General features: G+C 39.1%; 4 protein-coding genes across 8 annotated transcripts in view; 1 reads left to right on the top strand and 3 right to left on the bottom strand.

The window, feature by feature from the left end:
• Positions 1 to 47: 47 nt before the first annotated feature.
• LOC136411686 (serine/threonine-protein kinase SBK1-like) lies at positions 48 to 4,067 on the bottom strand. Its single transcript, XM_066394344.1, has 6 exons — positions 3,797 to 4,067; positions 3,558 to 3,660; positions 3,234 to 3,495; positions 1,076 to 1,358; positions 772 to 1,026; positions 48 to 710 (listed from the first exon to the last, which is right to left on the bottom strand). The coding sequence occupies exons 2-6, from the start codon at positions 3,630 to 3,632 to the stop codon at positions 104 to 106; spliced, it is 1,482 nt and encodes a 493-aa protein (XP_066250441.1). The 5' UTR covers positions 3,633 to 3,660; positions 3,797 to 4,067; the 3' UTR covers positions 48 to 103.
• A 4,692-nt stretch (positions 4,068 to 8,759) lies between these two features.
• On the top strand, positions 8,760 to 14,808 carry Trh (tryptophan hydroxylase). 2 transcript variants are annotated; one of them, XM_066393992.1, is made up of 10 exons: positions 8,760 to 8,907; positions 8,963 to 9,208; positions 9,413 to 9,503; positions 11,693 to 11,858; positions 11,909 to 11,959; positions 13,236 to 13,517; positions 13,567 to 13,693; positions 13,979 to 14,211; positions 14,327 to 14,627; positions 14,680 to 14,808. In XM_066393992.1, exons 1-9 carry the CDS (start codon positions 8,803 to 8,805, stop codon positions 14,622 to 14,624), a joined length of 1,599 nt encoding a protein of 532 aa, XP_066250089.1. In that variant the 5' UTR covers positions 8,760 to 8,802; the 3' UTR covers positions 14,625 to 14,627; positions 14,680 to 14,808. The 2 variants fall into 2 exon arrangements, with proteins under 2 accessions (XP_066250089.1, XP_066250088.1); XM_066393991.1 differs by lacking the exon at positions 14,680 to 14,808 and having other exon boundaries at positions 14,327 to 14,660.
• Aplip1 (JNK-interacting protein Aplip1) lies at positions 14,756 to 18,523 on the bottom strand. Of its 2 annotated transcripts, none has more exons than XM_066393996.1 (9): positions 18,394 to 18,523; positions 18,176 to 18,300; positions 18,012 to 18,122; positions 17,803 to 17,959; positions 17,078 to 17,328; positions 16,912 to 17,028; positions 16,695 to 16,858; positions 16,465 to 16,640; positions 14,756 to 16,173 (listed from the first exon to the last, which is right to left on the bottom strand). In XM_066393996.1, the coding sequence occupies exons 1-9, from the start codon at positions 18,477 to 18,479 to the stop codon at positions 16,101 to 16,103; spliced, it is 1,260 nt and encodes a 419-aa protein (XP_066250093.1). In that variant the 5' UTR covers positions 18,480 to 18,523; the 3' UTR covers positions 14,756 to 16,100. The 2 variants fall into 2 exon arrangements, with proteins under 2 accessions (XP_066250093.1, XP_066250094.1); XM_066393997.1 differs by having other exon boundaries at positions 17,078 to 17,325.
• Positions 18,524 to 19,971: 1,448 nt separating this feature from the next.
• LOC136411423 (rho GTPase-activating protein 20-like) overlaps positions 19,972 to 24,457 on the bottom strand; it is a 131,430-nt gene continuing 126,944 nt past the window's right edge. For all 3 annotated transcript variants that reach the window (XM_066393984.1, XM_066393985.1, XM_066393986.1), the window contains 7 exons: positions 23,900 to 24,097; positions 23,620 to 23,791; positions 23,400 to 23,553; positions 23,141 to 23,349; positions 22,635 to 23,084; positions 22,349 to 22,577; positions 19,972 to 22,117 (listed from right to left, as the gene is read on the bottom strand). In XM_066393984.1, coding sequence (XP_066250081.1) covers positions 21,955 to 22,117; positions 22,349 to 22,577; positions 22,635 to 23,084; positions 23,141 to 23,349; positions 23,400 to 23,553; positions 23,620 to 23,791; positions 23,900 to 24,097 — 1,575 coding nt within the window. In that variant the 3' untranslated portion in view covers positions 19,972 to 21,954. The remainder of the gene's footprint in view (positions 22,118 to 22,348; positions 22,578 to 22,634; positions 23,085 to 23,140; positions 23,350 to 23,399; positions 23,554 to 23,619; positions 23,792 to 23,899; positions 24,098 to 24,457) is intronic.

Below are 24,457 nucleotides of genomic sequence, written 5' to 3'. Positions count from 1 at the left end.
TGGAGGTAACACTTATGTCATAAAAAAGATGTTTAATAACGCTCAGATTTAATCCAAAAGTCATTTATCCAATAATTAAAATACAAAATAAGCCATTAATTAATTACCTTAAAGAAATATTTCGTCTAACTGTACCATTCTTAAAATCCAAAGGAAGTCCCATTTTCCGGTTTTCGATCTTTACTGTAGAGCTGTCACTGCTGATGGCACTATCGGAAGACGTTGCTTGCGAGTCAGGGTGAACGATTACATTTTTAAAGGGCAAGACGTTCGTCATTTTCAACGAGGGTTTATTGCCGCCATTGCTGACCTTCTGCTCCTTTAGGGGTAGCCGAGGATCGACGGGGGGTTTGTACTCTTTCTCATTCGCTGGCGGTCGCCTGTTGCGAGGCTTAGGTCTCCTCTCGCTTTGGCTGTGTTTCACTGGTTGAGTTCTCAAGGAGATTCTTGGCTCATCTTCATCAATATCCGCGATATCGTCATCTTCCTCTGTGATCACGCTATTCTCTATCCACTTTCTTATCCGATCTTTTTTTGCGACTCGGTCCACCGTGGTTTCCAGGCCGTACTGGGTAAGCGAACGCAACAGCTTATTTTTTTCATCTGGTGAGCTGTGAAAGCTGTACATAGAGGGACACAAACCTTCCTCTTCCATTAAAGTTTCGTTCGTTTTCTCCATTCCTTTAGACATCCATCTATCCTCCAGATGTCTGTATGGCAAGCACCCATGAAGAATATTGCAGATCCGTCTTAGTACCACAACTTACCTACCTATAAACATCCTTTAAGTTTCTTGGCCGTCGCTCCTCCTTCGGTTCCAAGTATCTCTTGAAGAACCTTTGAGCCTTGGAGGACACCAATTTGAACAGCTTGGGCTGGCGAATCATGGGCAAGTTGCTGGTTTGCCAGTTGAAGTAGCGCATGTACCTCGGGTCATCACTAGCGGCCTTTTGCCAAGGCAAGCAGCCAGTCAAGCAGACGAAGATCACTATTCCGAACTGCCACACGTCTTGGGATGTGTGGCATCTACAAAGTGTTAGCTTTAAAACTGAATTTACGAGGCTACTGACTTTACATATAACTCTCGTCTGTGTTCACATCCAAGATTTCAGGAGCGGCGTAAGGGAGCCACTCATTCCTGCGTAAAACCACCGATCCGGCTGGTCTAGTCTCGCCGAAATCGCACAGTTTTATCCTGGAAAAGTCGGATTTGAACACTAGAATGTTGTCCAGCTTGATGTCTCTGTGCACCAGTTGGTTTTTGTGGATATATTCCAGGGCCGAAGACAGTTGCTTGGCCACCCTTTTGGTGTGCAGCTCGCCGATGCCTGTGTCCGATACGTTCGAAGTCAAATCACCTTTAAAAAACAGAAAAGAGCTATATCCATAGTTGCCATCACCGAACACGTGTTTATCATAGTTTAAGTCTTTTTTTTTTTTGGTTTAAGAGCTTTGATCCGGTCAGGTCAAAGTGCATTGCCAAAAGAATCTACAGAGATCTGCGTTCATAATTCCTTCGCTTATAAGCAAAGTCGATGCTTTCGCTCTTTAGCCGAGCGAATTTTCTCTGATAGATATACAGAGTGTCTTTAGCTGAGTGCCCATTAATACTATTTAGAGATAGAGCGAAAGCTAGAAAATCACAATTTGATATGCAGCTATTTGAGTTCAACATCTATTGATTGAAAATATTTTCAAATTGAAGGCACTTCCAAAATTTTCGGAAATTGATTATTTAACACGGAACGACTGTTTTTTATTTTTTTTATGATTCCATGTTGAATTTCAGGTCTATTTTATATAACATACTGCTAACCTAAAATGTTGACTTTCGGTGATAATTTTTTTTATTTCAAAATTTGGCAAAAATCTTTTGTGTAATAAAAATTTGTTATAGTGAAATTAACAGACCACCCCGTGGATGATTATCAAAATTGAAATTAAGAAGAATGAAGTGCAGATTTTTTACTGACAAAATTTTGTTGTTTCAACTTGTTCCAAATTTTGTTAATTTCACTCTAGCGAATTTTCTTTGCACAGAAAATTTTTGTCAAATTTTTAAATGAAAAAAATTTTATCAGCGAAAGTTAACATTTTCGATTAGCAGTATGTCATATAAAGTTGACCTGAAATTCAACATGGAATCATAAAAAAAATATAAAAAACATAGTCATTCCATATAAAATAATCAATTTCCGAAAATTTTGGATGTGCCGCCATTTTGAAAATATTTTCAATCAATAGATCTTGCACTCAAATGGCTGCATACTAAATTGTGATTTTCCAGCTTTCGCGGTTCTTTAAATACTTCCAATGCACACTGGACACCCTGTATGTTTGGTGGTTGCCACGTGCAGTGTGTAAGTTAGTTTTCCAATAATTTAGTAATTTGACGTTTTCCTAGATATGGAAGAGACCTAGAAGTTAAAAATAAATAATTTAAAAAAAGTTGGAAAAAATAACAAATGAACGTAATGCCATTTTTAAGTGACGCAATTTTCTATTTCCTGCTAAAGCGAACTTCTACACCAATGGAACCTCATTTAAATAATCATGTAAATGTAGTGCGTATTTCAACAGAAACATTGAGCCAAACTTTAAAAAACTCACTGAAACTGTCCTCAGTGGCGCACTAGGATTTTTCTTTGAAAAGCAGTCTGCAGTACGAACATTTTTCGACCCACAGAGATTTCGATTTTAAATGAATTCCGTGCGGCAAGTGTTGAAATGTGGAGGAGCTATTGGTCGCGTTAACTTTTTGGAATGGTCGCACTGGATAATTAAACTCACTTGGTTGGAAAACAGAAAAGAATATGTATTGAATTCCAAAGGCTATGTTGTAACTGAAGGGTAAAAAAAAGGTATATCTAAATGACTAAGTATATGTAAAAAGGTATCAAAGCAAATACTCTCTCGCTCTCCTTTAGAAAAAACGCCGCGTATATAATTGAGTGTCAACAGTTTTGAGTTCTCGCGTACGAGGACGCTTCGAAAACTACACAGCAAGTAACCTCTACGCCAATGGAATTGGTATTAAAAAATAGAGAATATATTAGGATAATTGGAGAGAAGTATTGTGCCAAGTTCAATGACGCATTGTAATTTTTTTTCAAAAGCGCTTCTGTGATAAATTGTACATTTCAATGAGCCTTTGTTTGAAAGTTATTTTCCTGTATCTAAAAGATTTTCCTTTCGGTAGGCCGGACAACTTCCTTAAGCGGTTTCGAGCTCACCTAATGGAGCATACTCCTGCGAAAACACATAGAACCCAGCGGTTTCGAAGGCGACATCATAGGCCGATATCACGTTTTTATGGCACCTCAGATTGAGTCCGTAGTGGAACTCCCTGTAAAAGTCTTTGAGGGCCGTGTAGGGTTTGGGCAGGGCCTTCAGGACCATCTCCGTGTCCGTGGCCTTGTGTTCCACCAAGAGGATTTTGCCAAACCATCCTTCTCCCACTATCTGCAAGATGTCGAACTCTTCTATTAGATTAACCTGTGGGTAGTTGGATTGTAGGGTGATTATAGAACACCATGCGGACCGCCGAGTAGATATACCTTTTCGAGTTCAAACTCCCTTATCCTGTGTATGCCATTTCCATCCAATCGCGATGGTTTTGTTGGACTGTTCATAGCCTCTTTTGCATATTAATTGTGTCGGCTAAAATGAGCGTTAATTATGTAAAACCCAAGTTTGGCTTCCAAAAAGTGATGTCATTTCGGCCTAGGAGGCGGCCTCATTTGTCTTATTATAGAGTGTGATGAAAGCTGCTATTAAAGACCTGAAACCGTCCTACCTTATTTAGTTTTTGTACTGAATTTATCACTACATTTGTCGCACTCTGGATGTGGAGAGCCGCACTTACACGAATTAAAAACTATGGAAATATTGGGATAAATTGTTGGTGTTTAGCGTTACGTGGCTGGACTGAGTTACAAAGCGCCGGAAATGTTGGCTTTTGGCCCAGCTCTTTCTCGACACCTCGTGTATTTTTAGCTTCGTGTCTGGCTTTGTTGTATTGTCTCACATCTCTGCCTGATGCATATCTGGGTCCAGGCGACACGATGTCTATCAACAAAAATGCGAAATTGCCAACCTACATAGACGGGCGCTGATCCAGATCCGAGATTGTTAGTATTCCTAATTAACGATCCGGCCAAACGGAGCTGAAGTTCGAACAATGGGCTGCAATCTGGATAATTTGTCTCCCATTCGAAAGGAATAACCCGATTAGGCAGTCTCGCTTTGAATACGTTCCAGCTGGTTTATGCTCAAAAGACTATACGACTAATCTCTGGAGAATATACGCTCTACGACTTTAAAACATCCTTTCCGTTTATTTATACTGGGTGCCCCAAAACTATATCAACAAACTTTGATGGCTGGTGGGAGACATCAATACAAACTTTTTCCTTAAATAAACACATGCCCGCCAATGAGCTGTTTGAGTGGAAACAAGGCAATATGGCTCTGGTCCTTATGACTACTTTTTGTTCGCGTTAAACGTTGCTTTATTGATAAATAAACAATAATTTGCAAGTAATTGTTCAGAATGATGGACAGTTGTTTCAATACAAAGATTGCTCCGTCTTTCTTTGTTCTTTGAGTTCTTTGAGTTTTTTGACTCGCGAGCCCTATGAAAAATTCTGAGAATATCATCCAGATGTGTGCAACCAACCATTATTCTCGCTGAGAGATGTACTTTCATTACAAAAAGGCGTTTCGTACACTAGAGATTTGAAAGGACTTCAAAGGAAAAAATCTAGGGAGTCGAGATCAGGAGAGCGCGCGGGCCAGTCTGCGCGACCTCTTTGTCCAATCCATTGGTACATGTCATTAAGTTCTTTAAATGAAAACTTAACCTCCATTTTCAATACAAACGTTGATTTTAAAGTCGACAAAATCAACGTTACTATGCCAACTGAATAATCATAATGTACAAATAATACCTACTACGCTCTTACAATTAGCATCTTTGGAATGTCTAAGTGTGACAAAGAGATATTTGTGTTTCCCAATAACAAAACGTAATTGAAACAAAGTATGTTCAATGAAAGACAGTGGTGTCTCACTAAATCAAAAATTAATTTCGTTATTTGATATAACTTAAAATACTTTATTTGCGCATTTGCGAGCGTACGTTCGTTAAAAAAAAAGTTTGTATTGATGTCCACCACCACCCTTTAAAGTCCGTCGGCATATTTTTGGGACACCACGTATTGTTGCATTAATATGGGAGAGTTTGGAGATTACGTGAACCTCCACGATCCTCAGAAAAATATTTAAAAGTTGGAGATTCAAGCGTGCTATTTTTGTATCCAGTCGAAGTATACATTTCTCAGAGACTGACCTTGAAAACGGCAAAATCTGAGACTGTTCCTGTATACACGATGACGAGTGCCTGTTTCTGGATGAACTCAAATGACCTTTGCCGAAAAGAGATTCGCGTAGCAGAAATTGAAGATTATGTTTTCCTGGACGTATTTCAAATCCACCAACGATTTCACGGAAATGGCTGGGTTCCTATTTAGGGAACAGAGAGAAAAAGTATCCAAAACCAAGTGATTTTTCAGAGCATTTCCAAAATTTTTAGTCTGGTTGGCCAATGAGGCAAATCATCAATCTTAAGGTAAATTCAGTAATTACCCTAAACGCGCACACTACCTTTAAATTCGACCCTCACTGTTTAATAAGGTCTATTCATTTACCCTGCTGACCAAGATTAAATCCCGCTTGGCAAGCCTCTGTTTATTGCATTATATTTTTTATAATTTCACAGGATATTAAGAACATTTGTAGAAAAGTCAGATTATTACTTGTTGCCTGTTGAACCATTCGAGGGGTTAGGCCCCCTCCTTCTATTCTGTCAGCAACTTCTTGGAAAGTTCAATACTCGGTATGTTGCTCCAGTACTTCTAGAGTTTCAGCCCTCCCCATCTCTGGAGTTCTGCTTCCGTCAAGCAGTGACAAATCTCCAATTCTGGTTCAAGTTCCACGAAGAGTAAATACGCCGCCTCCTCGGTGAAAGTGGCGGCACCGTCATTAGTTTGGAATTCTTAAGGATCTGGTATTTACATACATTCGCACGAATGGATTATGTTTATTCAGAGCATTCAGAATCATATAACAGTTTTAAACTGTTTTGGGATTAAAACGGAGAGATACCACGACTCCGCTTGCCTGTCTGAGCAGATTTTAAGTAGGCTGTCTCACCGATCTCTGAGGATGACCCTTTGCTCTTGCATAGGGAGATTAATGCTATTGGCACCGTATTAGCCATAATAGTGATCCATCCTTGACGATACACCACTTCTGTTGGGAATGAAATCGTCGCACCAAAGAGGGAGGCTTCTTTCAGGCCCAGTTGGTTTCTTTTGGTCAACGGAACAATAACTCTTGTCCTAGGTTTAATTACCAGGTTTTCTCCTTCGCACCGGCTGCACACTGTATCCAACACCTCCAGAAAGGTACTAGAGATGCAACTGTCTAGGTGATTCTTTATAAGAACTGCTATGTTCTCTATATAAATTTGTACCTCCACCTCTCATAAGGTCAGAGGCATCAACGGGTCTTCCGCGAAGAGCTTAATGGTGCAGTATATACTTGGAATAACTTCGCAGAATGTGGGAAAAACATTTGTAGCTAAAAGTTGCCTGAAAATTCGCTATTCAATTTTAGTTGTTCTTGTGCTCAGTGTTTCTCAACTATAAAGTATAATCGTAAACCATCTGAAAATGAGCTTGGCACGACACTGTCTACTGCCTTACCTATGTTTTTGCCAATTTCGTAGGATATTGAAGACGCTTATGGCTAAAATTTGGCCGCGATTCATTAAGCTGAGTATTAGTGGACAACTTATTTTAATTTATCAGTAAATTTTGATGGACATCGTAAACACCTTAGGCATGGGTTCAGTACGTCACTATATATAGGGTGTTTCGGTGACTGTTACAAACTTCTAGAGCAGATAGTACACATAAAATTAAGACGAAAAGTTCATATAAATGTGTGTCCAGAAACGCTTCGTTTCTGAGGTATTACAGGGTAAAGTAAAAAATATATCTTTTTGAAATATTTTCTTTTTTTTTTAATACAAAGTGTATTATGCCCTAAATTAAATGTTTGAAATGAGTTCCGTTACTTCCAATGCACGCCCGTGCCCTCCGTATCCAATTCTATCTGTTGGCATGCGTTGTGAATTCGATTTAGAAGCTGTTCTTCTATTGTAATTGGCACTTGGTATATCAACAATTTTAAGTAGCCCCATAAATAAAAATCGAGAGGGTTGAGATCTGGGGAACGTGGCGGCCACGGAACTGGTCCTCCACGTTCAATCCATCGCTGCTCGTAGGTTTCGTCTAAACAATTACGAACGTCACGTCGAAAATGAGTTGGGGCACATTTGCAAGGGTGAAACAGAATTGAATGCGAAGGGCACAGGCATGCATTAAAAGTAACGGAGCCAATTTTGAACATTTACTTTAAGGCATAATACACTTTGTATTAAAAAAAAAGAAAATATTTCAGAAAGATGAAAAAAAAAATTTTTGACTTTACCCTGTAATACCTCGGAAACGAAGCGTTTCCGGACACACGTTTATATGAACTTTTTGTCTTTATTTTATGTGTACTGTATGCCTTAGAAGTTTGTAACATAGCCACTGATACACTCTGTATTATCCCGTGTACTCATAACTTTTTGGGTAAATTTTGTAGCTTGCAATTCTCTGCAATTTTGTTAAGATATTTTAGTTATGTTTCATTTGATGTTTTGGCTAGTCTCTCCGCATACCTCCGCTTCAGAGTTATAGCTATTCGTTCACATCAAACATTCATACATAATAATCAGTGGTGGAGTAAGTAAGCTCTTAAAATGGAGGTACATTTTTCTATGTTTAAAAATTTAAAAGCTCTTTCCATATCTGGTCAGAAAGCAGCTAAGCACTGGGGCCGCATTTGATGATACGACACTTTCTAAACTTTAAACGAAAAGCAATTTGGGGAAATTGTACGAATTCGAGTGCTGCTCCTACATCAATGAGTTTCATACATAATATGCTCCTAAGTATTGTGAATCATCAGGAAAATTTACAACTTAACGAGTCAGACAACATTAGCGCAAGGGAGCTGGATTTGCTCACGTGACAAAGTATGCTGTAGAGGTCTCATGAGTAAACGAAAGAACATTTTGAGGGATTGAGACAATCCCATATAGCGCTTCTGGCCATTAAATTTCAAAAACAATGATACGTTAAATAGTTTGAATAGATGGAAAAAACGTTCGGTGGCTTAGTGGAGCCTCATTTGATGGCATAGTTTGCGCACCTCAATATGAAGAAAATTTTAAGTTACTTTAACTAAAATGTTTTTATTTTTCCCGTGCCATATGCCGCATATTAAGTCCTGAATAATCCTTCTTCTGCTAAAAAAAGTTAATGATTAAACGTAAATTTATTGAGCAACATCGCCATCTCCCACTGACTGACTAACAACACCAATAACCCACGCAATAACTTACTGACTAACTACACCAATTCCAGCCCAATCCTCCATTTTCTTCTCGACAAGCATCAACCTGGATATCACTAAAAGCTCTCTAAACGTGTTGTTTTTTCTAATTTGGCCAATAAAACGGAATCTCTCTCCTTTTAGTTTGCATCATTGAGACCGTGCTTCCCCCCGATGAAAAGAGGGGAAAACCGCCCTTATATAAAGCCTCCCTGGCACAAATGCGCTGAAATTTTACCGTCCATCCGGGAGCTTCGAACTTGTCCGGAACACGGTCCGAGTTGTAGCAACGTTATGAGCGGATCTGGAAAACCCCTTTTGGGCTTGTGGTTGTATCGCAGTGGTGAGGAGTGGAACTACAAAGAGGAGACTCCCATCGGTGTGAAGAGCCAACAACAGGTATGTTGCCTCAGCACCAACAGAAATTTAGAACCAACGAAAAATGCTTCGGCAGACCCCAGGAGACCCAAAGGAACCATCCGCATCTGCAGCCACAGAATCGGAGAAAATCTCCATTATCTTCACTTTGAAGAATCAAGTTGGAGGGTTGGTGAGGGCCCTTCAATCCTTTCAAGACTTGGGCATCAGCGTCCAGCATATCGAGTCACGTCCCAGCCAAACTGCAGAAAATCAAGTGGACTTTTTGGTGGACATCGAAACCGATTCCAAGAAACTGGAACAACTGGGGCGCATGTTGAAAGTAGGTTTATTCGTTTATTTATCTTTTCCATTTTAGATCAATTTGCAGTAAAAGTTGAGAGATTAATGATGGAATTTTCGCGATGGCTATAACTCCTGAAAGTGTTTTATTTTCATATTAAAGATTAATTATTATGACCGTCATTATGTGTTGTCGTGTAGTGCATTAGGTGACGTCAGTGCTAATTTCTTTTTTGCTTAATAGAGGGAAGTTCTGACCATGGTAATTGGTTCTTATGGTACCGGTACTGAGCAGTTTCCACCTCCCACTCCTCTAAGCGCAGCAACAAGTTTCGGTAAGTCTCACTTAATTTGCTTTGACCTGCGACAAAATGTTAAAATTCTCATTCTCGTTTGACCCAAGTTTCTTTTGTCGCTCCTCGATTTCCTGGATATTTGCTTTTTGGCAGCATTGTACAGGTATCCTCTTTCCTCATGATTAAAAATTATTCGAATTTTCCAATACATTTTTTAAAAATTTATGCGTGTGTACAGGGTGTCTCTAAAAGGTTCGTACAAAGTTCTATCAGAGATTTTTGAGGCGAAAAAATATGATGATTTAACCCAATTTATCTTAGTTCTAAAGTGGATAGTTTTCAAAATGCAGGATATCGAAGTGAGGATTAAAAAAAGGAAAAAAATTAATTAGTTGGTTTGTTATGCTATTATCTGAATAAAATGTCGCATCCGGGGGATTTTGGGGTAATAAATCAGAAACTGTTTACGTTTTCAATGCACCTTGTAGAGAGCGCTGTCAACGTTAGGGGAACTCCCTTTAAAATGGCATAACTTTTTTATCACCCGGTATAAAATTTATTTACGCCTAAATTTGTGTTTTTCTACATGTTTTATTGAAAAAAAAAGGTATTTTTGTACAACTCCCTACGGGCATTCCTTCTTCAAATACTTGAAACTTAAAGTTCGCTGCATGTCTTGAGAAATAACTTTGAAGGACCTACACTACCGTCCATAAGTATTTGCCAACCTCAAAATTTTCATCTAATCACATTGTATCTTAATGCTTACTATAAGTATTATTTACAACTCATTTTGAATAAATATTGTCTTTACTTCCAAACTTAGTCTTAAATATTAGCCTCGTCAATATGACCACCTTTATTTTTTATAAATGCATACGTGGCATTCTTTCAAGTAACTTTATTAGCGTTTCACTTAATATTTAACATCATGCTTTTCACATCATCCTCCACAGGGATTCCTGAGATGATAGACACTCGCTTCTTATCCTTCTGTCGAGCTCATCCCACGATAACTCGATGGGATTGAGGTCAGGTGACTGTGGCGGCCACTCCATTACCTCAAGTTTATTTTCGGTTTTTAATTGATTCAAATAAGATTTGCACAGTTTGGAATTGTGTTTCGGATCGCTATCCTGTTGAAAGATAAATTTGTGCCCGAAAATACGACATCCAGAGGGTAACATTTGCTTCTTTAAAATTTCCAAATATTGTTCTTTCTTCATTATTCCATCAATTATTCCTAAGATAAAAAAAATACTGGGGTGGGCAAATACTTATGGACGGTAGTGCATTTATTTGTACACTTGAATCCAAAAAAATCAAAACATTCAATGAATATTCTATTCTTTTCATTTTTTTAATCTTCATGTTTTTATTCGATTATATCAATTTTTTTATTATTTATTTTGCTGTTCTTTACGAATAAATATGTGCTTTAAAGTTATTTTTCAAAACATGCAATGAACTTTAAGCTTCAAATATCTCAAGAAGGAATGTTCGTAAGACCTTGTACCACGATACCTTTTTTCATAAAACATGTAGGAACACATAAATTTAATCATGAATACATTTTTGCACCGGGTGATAAAGAAGTTCGCCCCTTTAAAGAGAGTTTACTTAGGGCTGACAGCACCCTCTACAATGTGCATGGAAGATGTATCCAGATTATGATTTCTCGCCCTTAAAAACCCCCTGATGCGATATTTTGTTCAAATAGTAGCATTATAAACGAAGTAATTAATTTTTTTCCCTTTTTTAATCTTCACTTTGAAATCTTATAGTCTAAAGACAGTCCACTTTTGGACTAAGGTAAATTGAGTTGAATCATTCTGCTTTCGCTTCAGAAATCTATGGTAGAATTTTGCATAGATCTTTTAGAGTCAACTTGCTTGACTACCTTGACTATCATTCATTCACATATGAAATTGTTCATTTTTGGAGAAAAGTTCTCAAATACGATATGCTGGACTTAATACAAAAAGCCACTTTGAACGTTTCCCAATCATTTACTTCCCCCACTGACCTTAATCTTTTAGCCTAACTAAAGCAGCAGTTAAACTAAATCAAACAGAATCATTGAATGGAACTGATTTTCACCGGGAACGCCTCGAAGAGCTGAATTTAATGAATACTGAGTAAACACTCGTTCAGATAGAGTCCATTTTATTCAGGGATGCATTCGAGAAGTGCTTCGTTAATGGAGATGTATTCTCTTTATGCGGTAGATTTCGACGAAATGCCCTGGTTTCCGAAAAAGATCTCCGAACTCGATAACGCTCAGAATGTTCTGATGTATGGAAGCGAGCTGGATGCGGACCATCCAGGATTCAAAGACCCTGTGTATAGGAAAAGGAGGGAGCAGTTCTTTAGAATCGCGATGAATTACAAGCAGTAAGTGCGTGTTATTCGCGAAGAAGTTAATGCAAAAATTTGCTTTGTAGCGGTCAACCTATTCCTAAGGTGAAATACACCGACGAAGAAATCCGCACGTGGTGAGTATAATGAGTCTAATTGGTCCACCATGGTGAGCTCGCGTAACTTAGTTGAGTCCAATTTTATCTAATTTTCATTTGTATCCAATTTTATTTTTTATACCTCGTTTTTGCCGAATTATCACCCATTCGGTCTGGGCTGCGAAATACCGTTGAGTTTTGAGATTTGAGCAGTATACAGGGAGATTGTAAAGTCTCGCATAAATTCAATAAAATGTGAAATAGCTACCTTTAGAAAAAAACCGTGAAACACGTGAATTTTTATTTTGAAAATGCAATTTTTTTTGTGTAAATGTCTTACTATCCTTTACAACTCCCTAGGAGGAGTAACAACCCCTTACAATTTTTTAAATGGGAGCAGGGGTTGGGCAACACCTCTTATCAAAGGGAATTTAATGCTCTATCCAACGATGTGTTTATTTTTTCATTTCGATCATTAGCTTACGAGAAAAATTAATTATAAATCTGGTATACATAGCGTCTCCTAAATATTAGGAAAAAATTTAGGGGGCTATTTGAACTTTTTGAAAACCGAATACTGGAAAATTGGTTTTTGACTGGTAAGCATTACCAATAGTTTACCAGTCAAAACCGCATCGTTTTTGACTGGTAAGCTATTTGTTATTTGTCAAAATCATTATACATTACATTATATTACATTTAACTGGTAATCTTTTTAAATACTTTTAAATTTGGTTCAGTGCTATGACACAAAACTGCGATTTTATCAAAAATAATAAGGTTTTCGACAAATTTTGAAGGGGAATAAAAGTTTTAGAATTAAATTTACCATTACGTCGTATTATCGGTTTATTAATTGCTTTATAGATAAAAAAATCCCACTTCTTTTAGACTTTACCTTACCCCTCATCTAACCCTTGTTGAGCATCTATCGATTTCACATTTGCATCAATTATAGATGTGATAAGTATAAAACATGTTCCAAATTTGGTTGCATTGTGATGACGCATTACTGAAATATGCCGTTTTTTAGAAATTTATAAGCCAACTTCGGAGGTCAACATGTCTGCAACTATCAACCTTAGAAAAAAGCATCTGCAACAAATCGTCGTATTTTAAGGCCCCCTACACGCACCTGCCGTGTGTCGGCCCATTACGATTCGCCCTGTACATAGAAAAATCAAATTTTTGAGTGGGCCACGATAGAGTTCAATTCGCGGTGGAGACCTTTTGCCATTTCTTCTAATTGAATAATTTCTGATACATTTCACACCTGTACTATTAGAAACAATTATAACATCAACAATTAATCTAGGGGCGTAGTCTTCCGTGAACTGCACAAACTCTACCTGCAACACGCGTGCAAAGAATACCTGGAAAATTGGCCACAGTTGGTCAAATACTGCGGTTACCGTGAGGACAATATTCCTCAGCTGCAAGACGTCAGTGTCTTCTTGAAGCGCAAAACCGGTTTTCAACTGAGGCCGGTGGCCGGATATCTGAGCCCCAGAGATTTTCTGAGTGGTCTGGCCTTCAGAGTGTTTCACTGCACTCAGTACATCAGACACTCTAGCGATCCGTTTTATACTCCCGAACCGTGAGTTCTTTCCTCTTTAAGTACTGATGAGTATCACAATTCATTCCAGTGACTGCTGCCATGAGCTGTTGGGCCACATGCCCTTGCTGGCCAATCCCAGCTTCGCACAATTCTCCCAAGAGCTCGGATTGGCCAGTCTTGGGGCCTGCGATGAGGACGTGAACAAATTGGCGACGGTAGGTCTTACCTATGAAGACCATGCATCTATCATTTATCGTGCATCCATCATCCGATTATGCGATAGTTCAAAACTATTATAATTGCCCGAAGTAAAATATAAAAAGAGTTGAAATTACTTCAACTGGGTGCGACGTGGTCCGTCAGCTTTATGACCAGTCTGAGAGCTAGTCAAATCGTGAGATGACGGATGACGGAACCATAATAATTTAGTATGTGTTGGCGGATGATAGATGCATAAGATAGAAATTTTACTTCTACAACTTACAAATACCTTATCATAGCTCTACTTCTTTACTGTGGAGTTCGGGCTGTGCAAGCAGGACGGGGAGCTAAAAGTGTATGGAGCAGGGTTGCTGAGCAGTGTCGCTGAGTTGAAGCATGCCATCGAGAATGCTGACTCAAAAGTTAAAAGGTTTGATCCTGATATGACTGCTCAGCAAGAGTGCATTATCACTGAGTACCAGCTGGGGTACTGGTATACGGACAGTTTTGAGGAGGCCAAGGAAAAAATGAGGTAAGGAGAATCAAATAGTACTAGAAGCATAACAGCAGGTATGAGACACATTGGATGTATGATCAAAGACACCAATGCTTTAGTGACTAATGCCTCCGGTTGTTCGTCATTTCAGGACTTTCGCTGAGCAAATCCAACGCCCCTTCGGTATCCGTTACAACCCCTACACTCAATCGGTGGAAGTTCTGAGCAACGCTCAGAAAATCACCGCTGTGGTCTCAGAGCTTCGAGGCGATCTTTGTATCATCAACAGCGCCCTCAAGAAGATCAGTGCCAGAGATTCAACTTTGGATATAAACAGAATCACCAATTTGTTACAGACGGGATTGATCGCTGAGGATTCGCTTTACAACGGGGAGAGTGAGAGTAAGAATGGGGAGGAGACTTGCAATGTGAGGGTTAATGACAATTGAGATGTAAATAAATATTCTATGAAATAAATGATTATAATAAAATATATTATTGAAGGTGACTGGCAGAAAATGTTCTTTCATTTTTCTCCTTTATGATCCCGGGTAAAAAGCTGCAATAAGAACACAAGTAATGAAGTCAAATGAAGGTTTATTAGCAGTTTGGATGCCGATGATTTACACAAACCGAAAAAACAAATCACAAATGAAGGGATGAACTCCAAAACTCATCGGTATGTATCAAAAATATACAAAAATCTGTCTACTTTTAGCATTTACATCCATCATCGTAGGATACCTCACCCTTATACTTATTATTGCACGCTACAGTAATATTGTTACCTACAATCCATTTTTAGGGAATGATTAGTACTTACGAAGGGAATATGTCCTATACAGGGTGTCATTTAATTAATATGATATGGAAACATTTTGAGTGGATTCCGAAATTTTCCACTATTGGTTCAGAAACCATAGAAAATGTACCACCCTTCCGACACGGAGACGGTAAAAAAGACACCCTGTATATTATTATTTACAAGAACTAGCGTTGAGTCTAGTATGAGTAATGCAGGTGAATGTATTGATATATTATGTTAACATGCGAAATATACATAACTAGATACATTGAAATAAAATAAAGGTATACAAAATGAGTTCTCTTGGATTCTAACAAGTGTGGAAATCTCGGAAACTGGTGGAGTTTTATTAAGTGGAAAAATAATGTAACTTTTAGAAGATAGGCCTTGGCGTACTAGAACTTTTAAGCTAAGAGCTTTAAGAACAAGGTTGAAGTATTTTATTTTACTATAATAATGTATTTGGAGATGCCCCTGGTGTCCATGATTGTTTTCTGACTTTCTTTAAGTGTCCAGTAGTTTAAGCTTAAAGACAAACGGAAACGAAGCGAACGAGACATAACGAAATAGAAGTCAAAGTTTTGCGAAAGGTCTCAAATTCAATTGAAGTAAATTTAATTTTCACTACATCAAACTATCTATAGCGTCGATTTAACTTATTAATCTACTTGGAAGCGCCACTGACTTTTGTATTTTAACTGCATTCAGTTTCGCACTCGTTTGAAGAGTTTCTTATTTTTTCCGCTTCAATTCGAGGTTTCCAGTGGCGTACCAGGAAATTAAGAAATTTATCATGCGAAACTCCCAGCATTTTAACCAATTTTGACTCCCAGACCATCCAAGATTCCCATAAGAAAAACGCGCAAAACTCACCCTGTATAACTTCACTAAGTTCGGAACTTTCCTAACGAATTACAATTAATAATTTCTTACAGATACGTAACTCTTTACAAATCTCGCAACTTTGAAAGCTCTGTGATATGGGGAGTGATTAGGTACCCAAATAGTGCCCCTTGAAACGAACGTATTTGCAGCCCTACGCCAGAGATTTCAAGCTGCAAACCAGGAGCTTGAAGCACACAAATATCTTATTTGGTTCCATAATAATTCAAGACTAAAATTATTCTATATAAATATCCTCCACTGGATATGCAGTCTCAATGAATTTCTGGTAGAAACGTTGGAAAGCTCGACTGGAAATGTACATTGATCAACCATAGAATGAAGAGAATTAAGATGGAGAGTACGTTTCCGAGGAGGGCCCCAACATCTCTGGTTGATGTTAGGGCCATGCAGCGAATATTAATGCAGGATGTCTTCAGCTGAGTGCCCACTAGAAGTATTTAGAGATGAACTGCAGAATGGCTGCATACCCAAATTGTGATTTTCCAGCATTTGCGGTTCTCTAAATACTTCTGTATGGACATTATAAAGACACCCTGTATAATCTTTCTACGTTAAGTCTACGGTTGAGCCCAACTTACCCCACAGCCTCAGCCACAGGTCTTGTAGATTCCTGTCCTCTGAACACATGACAGGCAAACCTCTGTAATGTAGGGTGTTTCGTTATGAATCCTAGATATCTGTGATCTCGAGGGTGAAATGCGCAGAAGCTCACGTTCTTCAGGGAATAGAAGTAATCTATGCAAGGTTCGCTTTGCTGAAACGCTCAAATCTGAGTGATCATTAAGGAAAATACGGGTATGAGGCCTACGTCTCGTTTTCTCCGGTCTACCATCCTCAGGCCTTGATCTGAAACCTCCAAAGTGCAGGGTTGCATTTGGGGCTCCGAGCCGCTGTTCCCGATTACTCGTCTTACGGCTTGACAAACCACTGAGGTCCCCTTGTGAGCGGTGGTTTCCACTGAACCCATATACCCTTATGGTATCCAATATTAAATTATGCTCCCCACATAAATGCGCAAACACTACCTAAAATATATCTCTCTCTCCTCCCGTGGTCAGCGCCGGAATCCCAATCGGTATAGTCAGTATCAACTGCGTATGCCGAAGGAAAAATGCCCATTCTTCCAGTTCTTAAATTCACCCCTGCAAAATGTCCTCAATAGACCCCCATTGATACTCGAAAACGGCCTACCTTCACACCACAAGTCATCGGCCTCTTTCTGTACATATACAGGGTCGCCGATTTCCAACTCGATTTCATCCTCGTGCCTAGGCATGAATTTGTGTAGAACCCTGTGTGTGGCTTCCAGCACGTCCACGTCGTTGTAGACCATTCCACCCACCATGGAAGGGCTACTGCCCATCAAAGGTGACATAGATTTGGGACCGTCGGTGCCGGTAGGCGAGTGCGCAGTCGAGTGGCCGCTGTCCGCATCAAATCTACTTTGATTTCGATAGATTTATGCAGGGTGTTTACAAAAATAAGACCAGAATAGTCTGTATGGTAGGAAAGGTATATTGAGCGCCATCGTCAAACCTTCCTTTTCTTGTAAATCTGAGCGACCGCTTTGTATTTCGAGCTGTTTTCGAATGTTATACACCCTTAAAAAGACCACCCTGCATACTCTTTGACCTGTATAGTGATGAAAAGACAACACGAATGACTCGACTTATTATTTGAGGGGAAAATTGAGATTTTTATCTGCGGTTTAGGCCTCAAAATGCGCAACATCAGTGATGTGGCATGTTTTAACAGGAGAAGCCTCAAGGGGAAGTCTCTGAGAAGCATCAAGGGATTTGAATGCACCTGTATGCTATTTCAACTTGTTGGAAATTCAACTTTTGAGTATCTCAGAGTGACTTAAACATAAATACGTGAAATTTTGACCATGGAGAGCCATCTTGATTTCAATTTACCTGTCTGATTCTGGAGAGTCGTCCCACAAGTAGCCGCACTTTAGCACTAAAATTGAGCTGGGTCCACTGGAACCCCCCATGGCCAATTCATCGGCCAAAGAGATATCCCTTGATATTTGTTGGTGTTGTTGCGGTCCGTACATTGTGGCTATTGCGGCTAAAACTGAGAGTTTTATTCCTTATTTCTCCATCAAATCTCCTACGCTTACATTTTTTGTTTTTAGGTATTTCCGGCAATTTCCTTCGCTTCCTCTCCCCCTTCCAGAGCGAAGCTACAACCCCTTTGGAAAAACATTCAATTGTCGATGGCTCGTCTTTAGCTGCAAGAAGTCAGTGAAAGTGAAATTGCAACATTGATATTATTTGGTCGTACCAGCTTGAGATCGAGTTGGTTGCGAATTTGAGCCTGACGGGTCTTTATTTAAGCTATCACAGTCGGTTAGTTCGGTTTCTGGTGATGGGGAAGTCGAGGGCGAGTCGTCGTCCAAATGCACTATTCTAAAATTACGTGCCCCAATTACCATAAGCGAAAAGACAATACTCCGGCTAGAGCACTAAAATTGGAAACTTTGAAAAATAGGGCAAACTTACGAGTAAAACGGGGAACTATTGTTGACGGTATTCACATAACTTTTCCCGAATTTGTGGCCGAATTGCTCGAACTCGAGATCCGCCATGTTTCCAGGCGCTCGCCCCTTGCCCGATTGATTTTCTGGATGCGGAAGCGCCGCACTGGAACGTCGATAAATTCCCCTTGAAACGTTTTCGCCATATGGTTTTCAGGTGCATGTGCAGAATGGGGGTGTTTTCGACGTTTCACCCAAAGCGGGAGTCTTCAAAGACGTCAACTCGAATATTTACAGCTGCCAAGTTACGAAGGCCTATCAGGGGGGTTGGCTTGAAGAACATTTCACGAGAATAAACAGCCCTTTAGACAATCATACGTTTCGATCCTGAGGGAGTAAATGGATTTCGTATCTATCTACATAAGCTCCTATACAGGATGTCCCATTAACATGAATAGTTTCACAGTTCATGGGCCGAAACTCAGAATGGTCCCAATTTGTCGATATTTCCTGATGTAGTATGCTTCAATTGAGGTCCTGAAGCATTGGAAAATCCTCTCGAGGAACCTTTATTTTACACAAATGGAAAAATCGCGAGAAAAGTTCTAATCTCGGAAGCGAAGAGATGTTGCGACTCCCCTTGTGTAGGCTTAAAGAGGCGATAATTTGGGATTTCGCAGGACCCTGCTTCGCTCGTCCGGGAAAATCCCACTCGTTACATAAAGTTACGAATTTATTTACTGGTTATATAAATAACTATTTCATCATTCTTAATGATTGTCTTGTGGTTTACAAAATAAATGTGATGAAGGTTATAAATGAATCGTCCTGTTAGGGCGAGTTGGTTAAGAGTCTATTTTGGTCAAATAAAGAGGTTGTTTTTTTAACTTCGTGTACTGGACTCTTTGAACTTCTTTTTTTTTAAGTTCTTAGCTAGTAATCAAGGGGCTTAGAATCGAGTTATTCCTGATGGAGTTTAACATATAAGCATCCACCTTTCTTGTTCATATCCGTTTCTAATAGCTCACATCAAAGAGTTTTACCCCAAAAAATCCAAATTCGCTTGGATTAATGTAGGTAACACTGAAAATTCGCAATTGCTGCAGCCTCGTGGACAGAAAGATTCGCCATGCCCACGTTTTGCCGCACTTGAGCTTGACCTGAGCAGAGCGTGAGTCACTGTAACCTTAAACGGACTTATTTATACGCACCGTACGATAGTTTTAAAGACGTTTTTTTCGCAAAGGGATATAAGAGGGAATATAGGAGAGATGCGATAAGTATACCTTTTTTGTGAAATTTTTCGCCCTATGCACTGTTAATCATTAAAAAATAATAATATGAAAGGGTGAACATCATATTTTGAGCGTTTACAGGAAGGAGAATTTGGGGAAATTGTAATAAATTTGACGACAGATCAGCCAGCAAACAAACTAAAAAAAGATGTTTTAAAAATCGACTTAAATGTCCTGTAACTCCGTTATTTTTGAGATTTTGAAAGACTGTTATATGAACTTGCGACATTAATTTTTCGTGATTCCCATTTTTTGCTGGTAAAATAGGAGCCACAGGGATTTTTTTTTTAAATAAAGCAACCTCAACATTAAGAATATCCAATATTTATTTTTATATCTCTCATATATTTCCAACATATTTGTTCATTTACACAGAAAATAGACATACGTTTGTAATATTCGTACAAAAAATATAACCTAAATAGACATGGCTGATTTCATTAGGGGCTACATTGCTATCATTTTGCGCAATACATCTTAAACTAATAAATGTTTACCTATACACATCAATCGAACAAATTTACACGAAAAACTGTTAAGTATAATGATACTTAAAAATAATAACTCTATTTTTACAACTGAAAAGCAGAAAGGGGGAAGTCTAGAACCGTCTTAGGGAAATTTACGGGCGTGGAAAAATAGATTCTCGTATTAAAAAAATCCTATTAATATGTAATTTAGAATAATGTCTGGTATTCCACAATGATATCAGAAATAATCACTCTAAATATTGATGGGTGATATGATCCTATAGATGGAAATATATTTAAATTTTCCCCTTTCCTGCATGTCAGGTACAGATTTGGCACAAAAAGATATATGACAATAAGTACCTACTAAAATTTAGAAACGTATTAACTTAATTTTGCCAAGAGCAAAAAGACCATAAGAGGAAACATTTTTTCACAAAGCGTGTAACTGTTTAGAGCAACTGAATAGAAGATTTATTTTCTGTGAGAAATAGTTTAAGTTTAGAATTTTTAGAGTTTACGCAAAGGTATTTCAAAGAATGTGAAAAAACTGAATTTAAAAAAAATACTAAAAGAAATTTACAAAACGGAATGAAACGGAAAAATTTAATTGTAATATATAATGATTGAAGAGATTGAGCAAACAAATAAATTTGAGTTTAAACATGAGTCGAAGTTATTTATATATTCTTGGATAGAGCAACTGTTAAACTACTTTCTACAGGTACGTAAATGTGTCCACTTCAATGTACCTACTTCTGCGAAAACGCTTAAAATTCCAAATTGAAACTATCTAGACCAACTCTTCTGTCATAGTTGGTCCAAGTCCGACCTTCACATAATTTATCTTAAGGTTACTTAAGTTAAGTTTGGGCCATTTTAAACTATTTAAATCAGTCTGAATTGGACATTGAAGCTCCAGCCCTAACAATAATGCCACACAACAGCGCAGAGTACGCTGTTATTGAAAACCGTGCTTAGCCTTGGATCTTGTATTGTTAAGGAGGTTTTGATGGAATTTTCGATTATGAAAGTTGATAGTAGCTGGCTTGTAAAAAGTGCTCCTGCAGTTCCGAATGAACTACCTTCAATGAACGTGTGGAACCACCAATAGCTATCAACAAATCACGATTACTAAATCGCTGGAAGACCAAAATATCAAAAAGACTTTCAATCATTCTTACAGATAATAGAAAAATTTCGAAGTTTACTCCACGTCGCACTTAACATAGCACCACATCCAGCGAATACTCATTAAAATTAGGTACCTCTAATAGAATTGAAATATGGCCATCAATCTTTTACAACCTACATAATGCGCCTAAATTTTAGGCAAGAAGTAATAGGGCTATAACAACTCTGAATTTCAGAAAGTTCCTAAATATTGTCGTAAAAATATCAATTTGAATACCGCATACTTGTTCTTTTCTCCTATAAAAAACCTTTCAAACCCATAAACATATGAAAAGTTTGGGCATAGAAGCGATTTTTTAAATTTAAAACTTTGCGGGACAAAAGGTGAAGCTCAACATACGGCTGTCTGCAACTCTGCGGTTTTTAAGATCATCAGTTTACCAGCGCACAAAATAGGTATTAAGTGACAGCTATAACTAAACACATCTGTCACATTAACCACCTTATTCACCATTCATTTGTTTACAGCTTGTCATAGACAAGTCTAACAAAATGAATAGTGATCAAGTATCTCGGTAACCACTTGGCATGTGTTCGTCAAAAAAACCAACCTCAGCACTTCATGAAAAACGAAACATCTTATTAATATGAAAACCCTTCTATTGCCTTTTTGATTTTGGTTTCGACTCAGACGTAGCTTTCGCTTTCTGCGTCAGTGACAAGAAGTAGCCTGGCAGTGGCATACATTGGTGGTGGCGGCGGTGGCGGTCTATAAATCGGTGGGATGTGAACTGGTGGTAGGTGCCTTAATGGTGGCGGCCGTCTCGGTGGTATTGGCGGAGAACATAAACTGAAAGAATGATTTAACCTGTATCTAATATTTTATGTATAGTGATAAATAACTATTTCTCTGGGGTTTTCACAATTATTCGGCAGTGCCTGTGTCGTGCGGCTCTAATTGTCCTCCCCCATCATTTAATGTTGCTTTTCAACTTTCAAAAAGTGATAATTTGTTAAAAAGTTAACAGGAGGAGTGACAATTTAGAGCCGCACAGTATTGTAAATTGTAGGGGACACGTACCTTTCGTTTGAAGCACAGAATGCCTCATCTTCCTCAATCCAAGCGGAGGTGTTATCCAACGACCTCATCCTTGCTGCTTGCCTCGCCCAATCTGACCTGTGAAAGGTGACCGTATGGTAATTCAGACCCGGACTCTCGCGATCGTCTTCGGAGAGCGTCAGCCCGGAATCGCGGCTAAGCGACTTCTGATCCTTACTTAATTCCGCTGAGTCCAGTGATAGACCTAAGGCTAAAGCGCATTTTACACCTTACACCCGTACCAAAAATAGAGATTGCTACCACTTACAATGTAAGCTGTCAGATTCCTCAGCCCCACTATCGTTGGCAACCTCTCCTAGTAACGTGACTACTTGGGAACCAAATAAGGCCTGGCAGTTGTTGATCAGCATCTCGATTAGAGTAGGCAAGGTCCGCAAAGGGGCGTTTTGCGCTGATTCCCATAACATACTGGGTCCGACACAAACTCCCAAGTTGGCAGCAGACATAAGGTTAAACCGGGACTTTTTAGCGATATTGTACAATACGCAAATAACGTGTCTAAGAAGAGTATGGTTCTCTCTGGGCAGGTTGCTGAGGAGCCTTCTCAGAAGGTCTAATCTACCAGTTGTTGCTGCGTTGAGCCATTCTTGGGCATTACCGGCCAATAGTGGATCGGGCAAGCTTCGGAGGAAGTCCTTGAGGAGTGCCGCTAGCAGGAGCGGGGGTGTGTTGGCGATTTCCTCGCAGACAGCCGCACCTATAAAGATATTTCGATATCATACACCTCGAAGAATTATTGATAGTGGTTGTTACCTTGAGCGTCAACTTTTTCCTTCAACTCTCTTAGGGCGCGTGCAGATGCACAGCGCCTGAAAATGCCTTGGGTCTGAGCGCCTTGCTGAAACAGCGTAATTAGGCACGACATAATTACTGGGGGTAACGTGTTGTTGGGGCACAATCGAGAGAGCTGAACTCCAAACACTCGTCCGGCACTTGACTTTCTGAACAGCTTCAGTGGTGTTCTAGTAAAGAGGCACATAGAATCGAATCTTTAGAAGTCTCTTTTACTTACTTTCTAGGGCTCGGTTTACTGACTGTAGGCCTTAATTCAAACACCACATCGCAAGGTATCCGGCTTTTGTTACAGTGTGTCAAGTCGAAACCCTCTTCTGTACATAAAGATTGCCGCAGCCTTGCTAATTGTATCGCATGAGGACGCTCGCACCCTATATCAGAAAGAAATCCCTTAATCTGAGTGCCTAACAAAATACACTTTAGATTTTAGGACGTACCAATCAAAGGACAAGGTCCGTTATCTCTATCCCTAGCATACAACTTATATGAAGTATCACATGTTCTGGATTCGTCCAACGCTAGGCGAGCCACATCAGTTGAAGAAGTTTCAGGACCCACGCCCAGGGTTTTCGAACACTCTGTACCGCTAACTGGGTCTCTGTATATCACCTAGAATATTTAAATTGTTAGTTCTTGACGTAAACAGCAATGTTGCTAGAAGAATTGCTTCGTAGTTGGGATCAAAAAAGGGAAGCAAAAACTGAAATAGCGGCGTACCTTGATATTAGTAATAGGAGGTTCTACTCTGAGCTGTGCAGACAGTGCCTGTGTGACTTCCCGCCACCAGGAGTCGCGAGCTGCCTGAGTGCAAAAGGTAACCAAATATGTGCGCGCAGGAGATGGCCAACCCAAGAGAAAACCGGTCTCGGATTCTGCGCAGCGAGCCATCCACATTTCTGATACTCTGACACTTTCCTGAAATTATTTTTTCCAATTGATGGGCCACCCTATATACAGGATTAGCCACGCAACCCGTTCACTAAAAAATTATTGACTTCCCATTATTGTAACGCAATGAAATTTGGTCACAGGCTAGAATCGACCGTTATGAAACCAAGTAAAATATGTTCAAAATGGCGGCACTTACTGTTATACCGGAAGTAGCTACCAACATCGTTATTTTAAATGGAACCATGTAATTTTTTTGTCATTTTCGAATGATTTGTTAAATTTTAAGGCCAGTTTATGTAAAGTATTTTATGTCTAAAAGTTACCGTTTTTGAGTTATACTGGAAAATTTGAAAATTTTGACAGCTACGAAATCTCACAGAAATC

This window comes from Euwallacea similis, chromosome 10 (assembly GCF_039881205.1).
Source record: "Euwallacea similis isolate ESF13 chromosome 10, ESF131.1, whole genome shotgun sequence".
In the NCBI taxonomy this organism is placed as follows: Eukaryota; Metazoa; Arthropoda; class Insecta; order Coleoptera; family Curculionidae; genus Euwallacea; species Euwallacea similis.
Note: the sequence above shows the minus strand (reverse complement) of the source record. Positions and strands in the feature narration are given on the sequence as shown.